Raw genomic sequence first — 13,749 nt, forward strand, 5'->3', positions numbered from 1 at the left:
GCTAGACTTGTAAGACGAGCACACTAGGGAATTCACCAAACATTTAAAAGGGACTCCCCTGTATGTCTACCAAATAAAAAAGTTTTTTAAAAAGTGCAATTTTGTTTCAAGGTCTGACTTTGATTATTAATATTTGCCAACAAAATGCTAAATGTCTTGAGAGTATCTCATTTTGTATTTCTGTCTCAGCATCCTATGATCTTCATCAAGGATTCTTTGTTAGTCAATTTGGTTAAATGAGGCAAGGCAGATGGCTGAAAGAAAGACATTTTAATGGTAGTATGGAATACCCTGTCTAGAATGGAATCTTTTTCTCCAGTTGTAACTTTGAACAGTTACTTAATAAACTATTGTAAGTCAAGGACTACCTGTAGAAGGTTGCCACCTACAAGAAGTTCAGGATTTATTTTCACTTATTTCCAGAGTGCAGGATGAGAAATAATGGATTTAGATTACAGGGTAACAGATTACAAAATCTATATTTGAAATGTTTGCTGATCATAGGAACAGTTTGACTAAAGCCAAATTCCCAGACTGGTGGTGCTCTCCTTCACTGGACATATTTAAGCATTTATACATGTGTCTGTTTGGGGTATTTTAATCTGTTTTTCTGTACTAAAGCAAGAAGTTGAACTCAATGTCAATGTCCACCTCTATCACTCTATGAGCCATGAGCTTTGAATGTATTTCATCTGTAGGGCCAAGGAGAGAAAAGAGGTTTATATTCAAGTTCTCTCCCTCCCACTTGTGTTTTTTCTTGCCATTTTAAAATTGCTGAATTGATTTAAGCAGCAATTGTACCTGTTGATAAGCAGATAGCCATACAATGCTCTTCCTTGATTTGTGTGCAGTTCAAATGGTTGTAATGTATTCCAAATGAAATTACAGAGATAATGCCCTGCTTTTCATTTGATGGGAATCTCTGCTTTTGCTGGAGACTCCTAGAGCTGAATTGTTCTTGTCAGTCTCTTCCATTCTTTTTGCCTATACCAGATTAGGTGGAACTTATAGTTTTTAGTGGTATTTTCTGCTTTTTGTTTCCTACTACATCCTATTTCTTTTGAATATTATTCTTTCTCATTTCTTTATACTTGCTTCTATTTTTTTCTTTCTCCTTTTTTATTCTCTCCTTTATTTGTTGCTGCTGGTGGCCTTCCTCCATATTGCCTGAATTATGACAGTATATTTCCTCTGATTCTCCAAAACTTTGTTTAGGAAAGAGTATTACTGAATTTTATTGTCAATCCTCCAATAAGGCTACTTATCTTATTTGAGCGTATTGCTTCTGTGGTGTACTCAAAAGGGCAGAGCCTGCCCAGACTTTTTTTTTTGCAGGACATAGATTTATTTTTGGCATCTAATAGGTTATTTAATTAATCTTTGGTATTGAAATGTCAACTTGACCTTGAGAGACTGTACCTGTATCATTTGCTATTTGCCTTGAAGTTTTGGTATCATATTGAAAAGAAGCTAGAGCAAAAGAAATGCAGTTTACTAGCATTAGTGTTAAAGATATTACAATCTTTTACTTCTCACAAATGTAACACAGAACACCGAAATTGTGCCCTGCAATTCATCTTGCCCAGATAAGGCATATTAGTCCTATAACTAAGAACTCATCTTGGATTGTGATATCGATAGCCCTGGCTTCAGATCACACCTCTGACCCAACTGTTGTGTTTGGACTCCATGTCCAAGGGTCACCTTTGGAAGGAGAAAGATCAGGAACAGATTGTATCTATATAAGCAACCATTCCATATTGTTCCATCTTCTCTTCACTCCACAAAGTATATATAGCAGGTCATATAGAATAGACACAGCCTAATTGGTTTTGTTGTTTTGGTATGGTCATGTACATATTTTATCAACCTATTTACGACAATTCAGTGTGATTCATTTAACAACCATTGTAAAAATGGTCAGAAAATTGGATCCAGTCAAATGCTGACCCTCTTAGTGACTGAAATTCCAGTCCCAATTGTTATCATAAATTAAGGACTACCTACTTTAAAGGGGGGTAGGTTCACTATTTTGCAGTTGCACATCTTGTTTACAGGATTACTAATCTGAGGACAAACCATCATCTAAGCCTCCCAGCCCCAAAAGAATGTGAAATCTATTATTGCGTTGAACACAATTATTGTGCCTTCCTCTTTCAGCTCCCTCTGTCAAGTGAATTATTGTGAAGGCCTGGATAAAGAGAACAAAAGAATGGATTAGAAAGAAGCATCTCCTCTGTACAAACTTTCTTAATCTGATGCATGATCAGGTGTTCTACCTACTTCCTTTTCTGTGGTAACAGGTGGCTTCTATTTATCCCCATGTAGTTGAAGAGCAATCATGCAATCAAAGTTTTCCATAGCAAAGCACTGTGTCTATGCAGATATAGGAGATTTGACAGTGAAAGTGGTAGTAACCCTGATTGGTAGTCATACACTGATATCTCCAGGAGCCCTGCTTGTATTCCTATGGTCTTCTCCTTGAATCTGAAGCCAGACCTAGATGTTTCTTTTGAACAGAAAATTGTTTTGGGCTGACACTTGTAGCTATGGTACTTTATTGTATTGTCCTTGACATTCCTGGTCATAGTTTTGGCCATTTATCACCAGATTAAGTTCCCAGCAAATAAGTGGGGACAGATTTTCCTGGTTCCACCTGAGAATGTGACAGTGGTTTGCTGAGTTTAATCTGTAATCATAAGGGCTACTTTCCCACCCAGATGGATGAATTTGATCACCTCTCTCTTCAGAGAAATCCTGACCTTGCTAAGGAAGAAAGACTTAAGCGTGGTTCTCGAAGGCTCAAACAATGGGAGCATCTGTTTTCAATATCTCAATATTTCACTGGGCTGAAGGGAGATGAGGTTTCTTTTATTGGGAAATCTGTGCATCGTGCTATGCCATTAAAAAGAGATCAGACTGAGCTGCAGTAGTAATCATTGTAGACATTGACACAAATCTTATTCTAAGGATTCAGTTTTGCTTTGCATTAAGAAATTAATGTTTTCAATTTAAGTTGTTATATTTTATTGGAGTATACCAGTGATGTTGTATGGTACTTATATACAATATGCTGCACAGAGTCCAGTGAATGAATTAGTGATCCAACGCAGATCCTTCTTCTCACTGTCCATTCATGAACATCCTAATTCTAGTCAATCGTTTGAGTCAGCACAACAGTATCATAAATGGGAGACTGAACAAGGCCATTGTTCCCAATCTATTTTGAGAGTGAGAATACTGTAGTCTCATTTTGCCATCCTAGTCAGCTCTCAATAAGATAGATTTTGCAGGAGGGTAGGAATGGTCACAATCCAAAGATTCGAGCTGGAAAATATTCAGTTTAGCATTTTTGGCAGTTCAGTTTTCAGATTGTTGTTTTTAAAGAAGAAGAAGAAGAAGTAGTCAAAAGTTACATTGCAGTTGCATATTTTATCATTTGTTACCCAATAGCACTATGCTTGCATGAGTTCCATAGGGTTGCGGTGACATAGAAATTTCCTTTTTCTCCCCTACAATGTTTCTAGTTTCTTTTAATAAATGTAATATTCAGATCTCATTTAGGAGAGTATATTTAATTATCTTCACATCAGATAGTGAAACCTATATATAGGTGTTTCATTACACAAACTATGAAAACAAAAATAACACTACAATACATAGAAAACATTTCAGAAACAATGGAAAGATTGTTATTGCTACACAGCATCACCTTAGCATGCTAACCAACTAAAGCCCTCCAAAACTTCTTAAGGAAAGCCAAAGTCCCACTTGTATTGTGTAGGAGGGTATTGCTGCTGAGAGGAACATGCGAATTAGTAAAATACGAAGACAATATTTTGAAAAACTCTTATCTCCGGGATTGTGTAGGAGACATCTTTCTATTCTGACCAGACCCAGACTTCTGCATGTTTTCCCCTTCTCTCTCTCTCTCATCTTTAAGATAGCATTTTGGTTGTTATGCAAAAAAAAAAAACCCACCCCATATTAGGAGACCAGAACAACCCCTGCTTTTTGTAGCAAGTTGCAGCTTCTGGAGTCTATACAGCGGCCTGTTTAGAGCTTCAATCTGTTTATTTCATACCCTAAGGGACGTCCAACCAACACTGGAGCAAGTCCCGCCAACTTTCAAGGACATTTTGGTACATTTGGAAAGATATCAACACAGTTTTAAATGTGTTTGCTATCTTCCCTGCCTAGAGGGATTTTCAACCTTTGGAATGATCTGTTTTTCAAGTTTGCCTTTTAAGAGAATTCATTTCAACATATTTGTTTACTTCCCAGCTACAGTTATTGATCTTTGTGTGGAATACCTCTATTTTCTCAAATCTCATAGTTTAAAAAAAAAACACTCTGAAGGACATACTGCATCTTTTGATAGTGATTCTAGTCCCTTCCTGGAGTTTATTTTTGACCTTGTTTATGTTAATAATTAAACCCTTTAGACCTCTACCATCTTGTGTCCTTCATTTGTTGGAAAACAATATTTTGATTGTTATTACACCCACATGGCTATAGGTTATGTGCTGGAAGGACAGATCCATCTTATATAGTTTTCCAAAAAGGAAAATGTATGGGGAAAATGGGATACACAGCTGTGTAATTTATTCCCTCCCCCCAGTATTGCATTTATTTCCCCCCCCCCAAAGGTATCCCAGCTTAATTTATCAAGATCTGTCTTGCCTCAAGAATCTAATAGAGAAAAATGCATTAAAATGTTAAATAACCAGTATCACGGGTTAATGAATATATGACACATCCTGGAGCAAGTTACAGTATAAATTATAGTTGCGTTAATAGTTTTGCCTTCCAAAATATATTTTCTTCTTCCTTGGCTTCAGAAAGATGAGTGTCAAATCTGTTGCAGCTTGTATCAAAATTGAGTTTGCCAGTGATAAGTTAAAAAACTGTGAAGGAAGGAATGGGCAAGTCTTTCACCAACTGAATTTGCAAAAATGAGAATTTGTGTTCATTTGAAATTTGGGTTTATTATATCCAGAGCATTCAAATAGGCCTACCCGCTTCTTGTGCTTCAGCCAGGCTTCTAATATCAGTTAATTTTATTTAAGTCATGTTCGGCAGAGGTGTAAATTACAAAATTCAAACCGTGAAGCTGCAGCATACAGGATAGAAATTACAGTTTAATAGATGCAAATTGGGATTTCCTCAGTGGTTTTCAAGTCAAGATCGTGTCCAGGTAGAAACCTAAATATACCTAAATACATTTTTTAATGCTTGACCATTTCTCCAAAATCATCACTTTCTGCTTTGAATAATTAATTTAAGTGCTTGTCAATGCCAAATATATCTGAGTAGCAGCTGCTACAAAACAGCAAGTGTTACTTTTGCTTAGTGTCCCTTTTTGAATTCACGCAATTAGAAATCTTAGCTGAAATAATTAATTAGCAGAGTTATAGATGTTTCAGAGGGAATAGTAATTTTGTATTCTGAAAACAGTGATAATTTCCAATTTAAATCAGTTGATGAGTGATAGAGTTGATGGATTATAGGACTTATCTTTAATGTACTCACAATATCCAGGGGACTGGATGGAGAAAACCTCTGACTCTATATTCTTCCTAAATCTACACCTGTCCAAAAACCCTCTATTGCCAAAATTCAATTGCTACAGGATGCTTGATAGGTAATCATCTGCCTTTTGCTTAAAATTCTGCAAGATGAATCTGCCATTTTGATGCCATCTCAAATAACCCATATTATTCAGAAATGCCTCTAATCATATATAGGAAATTCCATTGGCCAAAGAAATATAGAGATACATTCCAGCATTTGTAAGCCATTTAAGCATAATCTCTGAGGTCAGAGGTTTCATAAGGAGATGGTGTTTCTTGCATATCGAATGCCGGGATCTATTGCACTTGAGTGCTGACTCTTGTATTTCTGGGCAAGTGGAAACATTATGGCCAATGGTTTGCCTTTGGTGACATGTTAATGGAAAGAGGAAGGAGGTAATAGGGAAACATCTGGATGTACACTCATACTTTGTGCAACAGAAAATGTTGAGGTGACATAAAAAGGGAACTTTTATGGCACATTGTTGCATGGGCATTGTATCCATGGGTGGCTGGATATTTGAAGAGCTGTTTTGTAAATAAAGAAAAAAAGAGAAAGGAAAAAAGAGAACAGGGAAGTCCTCTGGTACAAGAAGTATTAGTCATTACTAAGTGTCTCAATCAGCTCAAGGTTGTTTGTAGATGATACTAACTTGAATACATATAGGCATTGCCCCTTCTTTGTGCTGGTATGTTGCAATACTATGTATATACAAACACCCATGCAGGATGATCATGTACAGCCAAAGATTGATTGATTATATCTTATGTCAGCAGAAAAGTTTCTGCATAGTAACCTCATTTGTTTTTAGGTTTAGGTTTAGGTTTAGGTTAGGTTTTATTCAACTTGTATGTCGCCCTATTCCCGAGGGACTCAGGGCGGCTAACAAAACCGGGGGGGGGGGGCAATACAAAAGGGAAGGCAACAGAAACAGACAACAATACAAAACAATTTAAAAGGTCTCAACAAGCACACCAATTCGAGTAGGGGATGGAAGTCAACAGCCCCAGTCCTGCTGGAACAGCCAGGTCTTAACGGCTTTACGGAAAGCCTGAAGGGTGGTGAGGGTCCGAATCTCCACGGGGACATCATTCCAGAGGGCCGGAGCAGCCACAGAGAAGGCCCTCCTCCGGGTGGTTGACAGCCGGCATTGGCCGGCAGATGGAATTCGGAGGAGGCCTAATCTGTGGGATCTAATGGGTCTTTGGGAGGTAATCGGCAGGAGGCGGTCTCTCAAGTACCCAGGTCCAATACCATGTAGGGCTTTATAAGTGACGACTAGCACCTTGAAGCGTATCCGGAGACCAATAGGCAACCAAGGCAGCTCGCGGAGGATAGGTGTAACGTGAGTGTACCGAGGCGCACCCACAATCGCTCTTGCGGCTGCATTCTGGACCAGCTGAAGTCTCCGAACACTCTTCAAGGGCTGCCCCATGTGGAGCACGTTGCAGTAGTCCAGTCTTGAGGTCACAAGGGTGTGAGTGACTGTTGTGAGAGCCTCCCGGTTCAGATAGGGACGCAATTGGTACACAAGGTGAACCTGGGCAAATGCCCCCCTGGTCACAGCCAACAAATGGTGATCTAAGGTCAGCTGTGGATCCAGGAGGTCTCCCAAATTGTTTGGTTCTCCCTTATCTTTTTCTGCGTCTGTTTAGCTATACTCTATGGTCTATAGTCTACAGCCGTGATGGCGAACCTACGCATGTCCAAAATAGCACACAGAGCCATGTCATATGGCACACGTGTCACCCATTCGTCTGGGTTTTTAGCGTGCATGGGCACGTGCCAGACACCTGAAGAGCTGGTTTTCTGGTTTCTGGCCTTCGCAGGCACACCAGCCAGCTGATCGTCACGTGTGCATGCATGCCGGAAACTGGAACACCAGCTGGCTGGTGTGCATGTGTGCACTGGAAACCGGAAGTTCATTTCCTGGCAACTCATCTTCCATGTTGCAGTCCTGAGAAAAGCATGTACGCTCCCTTTTTGGCACTCGGTGCAGAAAAGGTTCTATCACTGGTTTATAGTCTAGTAGGGACCTGTATTTTCCTTGCACATAAAATCACTGTACTTCCTTCAGATTTCTTTTGAAGACTCAGTTAACATCAATTGTCTCGTGAATTTCCATCTCACCTTAAACAGCATTTCCACTAGCCTGTGGCAGTTACTAAACTAATCCTGAAAATCTCATTAATCTTTAGTCTGCTTTGCATTTCCCTGCATAAATTAGGTTGCCATAAGCCAATTCTCTGCTAAAGGAACAATGGCATCACTTCTATGATCTGTGCAATACTCACCACTGGGATTGATCCTGCCTTAAGGCCCAATAAGATCAACATGTTGGACACTACAATACACTTTTTGGTTACCTCAAATGTTATGAATTTATTATTACTATATTTTTACTCCTTCCCGTAGTTCTTTTTTCCTCTCTGTACTGTGAAGATCGAGAAACATATTTGATTATGCAGATATTCCTTTGAGAAGATGGGTGATAATAATGGTTTGGGAAAATGGTTCAGGGATCGTATTTAACTATCAGAGTTACAATTTCTCCCATTCAAATCCTGACTGTTTGGATTTTCTTTACTTCTCTTATTAAATCATAAAGTATGGTTGGGCTTTTTGTCCATATGTGCCTTGGCAAGCCATTTGTCATTAAGGCTCACATATGTTTATTCACAAGTAAATTCTTTCAATTCAGCTATGACCTTGATCTTTATACATGAGAAGAGGTATATGCCATTGTGTATGAAAGGACAAGGGAGGACAGGAAAAAGACAGAATAATGATGGTGATGGGAAAGACTTTCAGAATAATTGCACTTTGATGCATGTCTTTGGTATTTCATTATGCTAAATGCGAGGTCCACATCTACATGGTTGTAATTATCTGCCTTCTGAGATTTTGTTCTCAAAGACATTGTCATTCTTCCTTTAACTAACACAACATGTGTATGCTTATATATTCACAGCATTCTGTTTCGGTCTTATTGTTCTGTAGATACTTAATATTCAGGAGGCACTTTTTTCAAATTTGCTGGGGGGTGTTTTCCAGTTGCAGCCTAAAAGATAGCAGTACTTGTAAATGGTTTTATGTACCCGCCATTGACTGCCATCTAGTGTTTATTTTGTCTTTTTCTCTCTTAACTCATTTTTGCCACACACACCCATCTTAGAATGTACTCCTAAATTTTAGTCATGGAGAGAGGAGGGATAGGTACTTTTAACTTTTCCCTGGCTGTTGGCTATAGTGATCTCATTTTACTTCTCTCTTATGGAAGCTGGATGGCTTGCCTTCTGGAGTAGATCAACCAAAAATTCCTGTTCTACTCTCCTTTGTTCGCTGACAACCTTCCCAGCCAACTCCCTAACACTAAAAGCATGACTTGATACATCTGCTGATAATGACATTTGTGGAGCTTCCTCCCCAAAACAGTGAATGAGTTCACGATTGCAGCCTATAGAACACAGAGGCAAGGCAATTGGTCTCAGGATAAGGTTGTAATTTCAATAGCTAGAAACAAAATCTCATTGGATTCAATAGGATTACTTTCCAGCTGAACATATGATTTTGACTGCTTAGTTTTTTTTCAACTATATAGCTATAAAGGCAAGTTTATTATAAGGACTGCACACCCAACTGCGGACAAGCTTTTAAAAAAATCAGTATGCAACTTGCTTTCTCTGCATGTAAGGGGTATTTGCATATTAAATATGAAAAATTGGTTTAGCAAAATGCGGTTTAATCTATTTCTTCAGTAACTGAAGGAGGCTGGAGATATAACATCCCCCCCCCTCCAAAGCCTTAGCTCTACCACCTGAGTGGATAATTCCCTGATAATTCCCTGACTTCCGTGAAGCCTCGTACAAAGCAGCTCTGTCCCACCAGTAATTAAAAAACAAAATAAATACACAAGCGTATTATTTAAGCAGCCACCCTGCTGCCTCCAGATATTTTGGCATAAGGGTCCTAGAATTCCCAGCCAGCATAAATCTTGACCACAGTCCTTGGAAGGTGTAAGGCCAAGCCATCTAAGGGACATGACTTTGGAGAAGTCTGATTTAAAAGTGCTACTTTTAAAAAGCATCTCTATAACTGTCTGGTTTGGCTCTGCAACTAAACAAGACAGACACAAACTTCAACGGATAATTAGAACTGCAGAAAAAACAGTTGCTACCAACCTGCCTTCTACTGAGGACCTGTATACTGCATGAGTAAAAAAGAGGACTGTGAAAATATATACAGACCCCTTACATCCTGGTCATAAATTGTTTCAACTTCTACCCTCAAAACGATGCTATAGAGCACTGCACACCAAGGCAACTAGACACAAGGACAGTTTTCCCCCCGAATGCCATCACTCTGCTAAACAACTAATTCCCACAACACGGTCAAATTATTACTAAAACTGTATTACTATTCTTCTCATCCTTCCTATTACCTATCTCCTCCCACTTATGATATAACCTTCTTGCTTGTATCTTTACGATTTATATTGTTTTATTTATTTCCTAGTATAATTTGATTGCTTATTAGTAACCTATGACTATCACTAAGTGTTGTATCTTATGGTTCTTGATGAATGTATTTTTTTCCCTTTTATGTACACTGAGAGCATATGCACCAAAGACAAATTCCTTGTGTGTCCATGCCCTGGCAGCACTTGGGAAAGATGCATATGCTCAAGATATGGCTTGAAGAATCATGGTCCATTAGGAGAAAGAATAGCTTTGAAGTGAATTCTCCTTTTCAGCTGTGTCCTATATCTGCATTTAATCAAAAGGTCCAACCGAGTGTAGAGTTCCAATTCACACAGGATTGCAGCCCAGCGAGTGCATTTTTATATATACTTACATATGCACGAGACTTTTTGTTTTTCTATGTTTAATTGAAGACTTTCCAATCCAGAGATTTCATGGGTGGTTTAATTAAAGCTTATTGTAAAACTCACACCATTTACCTCATGATTTTCACATCTGAGGAAAAACGGAAGTTCTTCCCAGTGTGTGTGAAATAACAGCGTTCAGAATAGAATTCTGCTTTTGTATTATAAAGAGGGAATTTAGATAATTTCTGTCTTCAGCAGTTTGCCTTGTAGAGTTGTACAGATTTCCTTTCTTTAGATGGATACTAACCCGTATCCCAGTTTCTGTTCTTATTTTAAATGTTTGCATGCTTAAGGGTGTATGTGTGTGCACACACACACACACACACACACACACACAAACACACACAAACACACCACACACAGAGTGAGGTGAAAACTACTGTAGCTGTTAGGCCTGAAAACAGAGTCTAGAATGAATGTGTTACTGTATGTATGAATTAGAAGGGGGGAGGCACCAAGTGTTACCTTTGCTGTTTAGGAACAAATATATACATTTTATCCAAATTTGGAGAAAAGCAGAATTCAGAGTTCGAGAACAAGCAAAGCATAGGCAATAATCCAATTTGTGTGAGGTGTTTTTTTTTTTAAAAAAAATAACTTATATAACACTTTTGATTCTTTAATTTTAGTGGGATATGTGGGGTGGTGGGTTTTTTTTTTGCTTTAGTCTGTGAAAAAAGTGATAGAGACAGAGAACTAAGAAGTAAAAAGAGGAGTTGCACATGTAGAAAATAAACCAGCTTCGGTTTGAAATTGCTCATTGGATTTTGACCCCACCAAGATATTATTCGTTCTCAATATATCTATTCAGCTTATATGCAGACACATATTTTCTGCATGTATATAATGGCTATCCCTAGCATTCATATGTATATTCGTATGGTTTTATAAATGATTTAATTGATAAAGCTAGTTATATAATGCTGGTGCTAATCCCCTTTATTTAGCTTATGCATCTCCTTTACTTTTCACTTATATTTGGAGAGCCCCTCATGTCTTTTCTCCTTGCCTTCTAGGAAGCTGTTCTTCACTGACTATGGACAGATACCAAAGGTGGAACGCTGTGACATGGATGGGCAGAACCGTACAAAGCTGGTCGACACCAAAATTGTTTTCCCCCATGGAATCACCTTGGACTTGGTCAATCGGCATGTTTATTGGGCTGATGCTTACCTCGACTACATTGAAGTGGTGGACTACGAAGGAAAAAACCGGCACACAATCATCCAGGGTAACTTGGTGAGTACAGCTGGGATCAGGGGACATGGATCTTGCGGAACATGGATCTTGTGGAATATATTCTTATGTGCAGCTGTGGAGCCACCCGATACAGTCGTTATCTTTGGGAATCATATCATTGACAGGGATTCAAGTTATATTGAGTATGCAGTACCAATGCCATGGCATAACTATAGCCTGATGAGCAGGATTCTGAAGAAATGAGAGACATAAAATGAGAGAAATGTTTTCCAGATGTTTTATGATACAGCTCTCACAGTCCCTCAGTCCCTCATTATGCTGCCTTAGTTTGATGGGGGTGGTCCAAAGCTAATGGATCAAGATTGTTAGTCTTGATATTGGTGCTACAGGCACTAAGGAGTTGATGAATTATTTGTATAGTGAGAGCAATCAATCAGTGGAACAACTTGCCTCCAGGGTTTGTAGATCTACAAATCCTGGAGATTTTAAAGAAGAGATTGGACAACCATTTGTCTGAAATTGTATAGGGTTTCCTGCTTGAGCGAGGGTTAGACTAGAAGACCTCCAAGGTCCCTTCCAACTCAGTTATTCTATTATTCCATAGGTATTTCTTCTCATGCACTGTTAGGAAAACATAATTAAAGATTAGTTCAGAGAATTTCAAGTTCTTGTTTAGCAATGAAGCTCAGTTTTTTAGCCATACCTGTCTTAGAGGATTGTGGAATGATGGGAATTTGTGACATAAATATTATAAATAATATAGAGAATCAGTAGAATTTGAAAAGTCTACCTGGTCCTTTTCTGTTTGGAATCTGAATTGTAATGTTTTGAAATAAAGGAAAACAGATCTTCAATTCTACCCATTAGCCTCATCATTTTTTTCAAACCACATTTGTTGTTTGTAGATAGAGCATCTCTACGGCTTGACTGTCTTTGAGAATTACCTGTATGCCACCAATTCCGACAATGCCAATACTCAGCAGAAAACTAGTGTCATCCGGGTCAATCGTTTCAACAGTAGTGACTTCCAAGTGGTTACACGGGTGGATAAAGGCGGAGCTCTACATGTCTATCACCAACGACGGCAATCCCAAGGTAGATAAGGGAAATCTATAATGTCTGGGGATAAGGGGGGAACTGTGACAGGGTGTGTTTGGTTAGCTGCTTGTATAATGTTTCTGTTTGACTTTCAAAGTCCCTTTTATCACTGGCCTCTGTGAAAGGACATAAAACTGGGCTTTTTTTCCAGGCAAATGGTCAGGAAAATACAGCTATGTATGCATATATATTCCCACAAGCATATTTAGCAGAATGATATAATTAAAGTAATCCACCAGAATATGAATATAGACTCCATTTAGACACCTTTGCATCCAATTCTAGCACCGCATCAGAAGGCTTTATCCATTATTTGTAATCCATTGATGGTTACTGACCTCAGCTTTTTTATCCCAGCTGTTTTCAGTATGGCCTTATTTAGGGTAACCAGTTTTCAGGTCATACCTTGCTTCTTTAGTATCACTGAGAAGGCCTCAGCTGTTTCTTTCCCATATTCTGTTTTCATTCATATCTGCCAACCACTGTACTTTTAATGTCCCAAGGAGCTGTATAGACATTCCAGATATCTGTTAAGGTCACATATGTGGAGGAAAGTGATTGACTGCCAATGTGTAGAAGAATGGCTGATGGGTCACCCCTACATGTGGTTGATCTAGGGCTGTGATAGTTTAGAGAAGTCTTTTATCACTCTGCTTTTCTGATGCTCTGGACCTTCTTTCTGTTTTTGTGGAACCTCTATTATGTGATATGTTGATCTGAGTAAAATGTATGAGACCTTTTTTCCATGACAGCTTTAGAACAGCTGTTCTGCAATATGTACTTCTTTATAGGCAGATGGCTATAATTAAGGATCACTTTATGTCCATTCAGAATTTTCCTCTGTGGCAGTGGGATTGCCTAAAATTATGAACCAAAATATGTTTGGGAGGATTATCTATAATACTTTTAATTCAAGGAAGGATAATTTTAATGGGTAATGCCATCTTAGGATGTGTGGTGATTGGAGCCATTACTGTACATTCTTGTTC

At 38.6% G+C, this 13,749-nt stretch overlaps 1 protein-coding gene across 3 annotated transcripts in view; it reads left to right on the forward strand.

Moving 5' to 3' along the window:
- The window catches only part of LRP1 (LDL receptor related protein 1), a 337,681-nt gene that overhangs the window by 178,715 nt on the left and 145,217 nt on the right, over positions 1-13,749 (forward strand). For all 3 annotated transcript variants that reach the window (XM_032212335.1, XM_032212336.1, XM_032212337.1), the window contains 2 exons: positions 11,479-11,701; positions 12,568-12,757. In XM_032212335.1, coding sequence (XP_032068226.1) covers positions 11,479-11,701; positions 12,568-12,757 — 413 coding nt within the window. The remainder of the gene's footprint in view (positions 1-11,478; positions 11,702-12,567; positions 12,758-13,749) is intronic.

Source organism: Thamnophis elegans, chromosome 2 (genome assembly GCF_009769535.1).
Source record: "Thamnophis elegans isolate rThaEle1 chromosome 2, rThaEle1.pri, whole genome shotgun sequence".
NCBI classification, from domain to species: domain Eukaryota; kingdom Metazoa; phylum Chordata; class Lepidosauria; order Squamata; family Colubridae; genus Thamnophis; species Thamnophis elegans.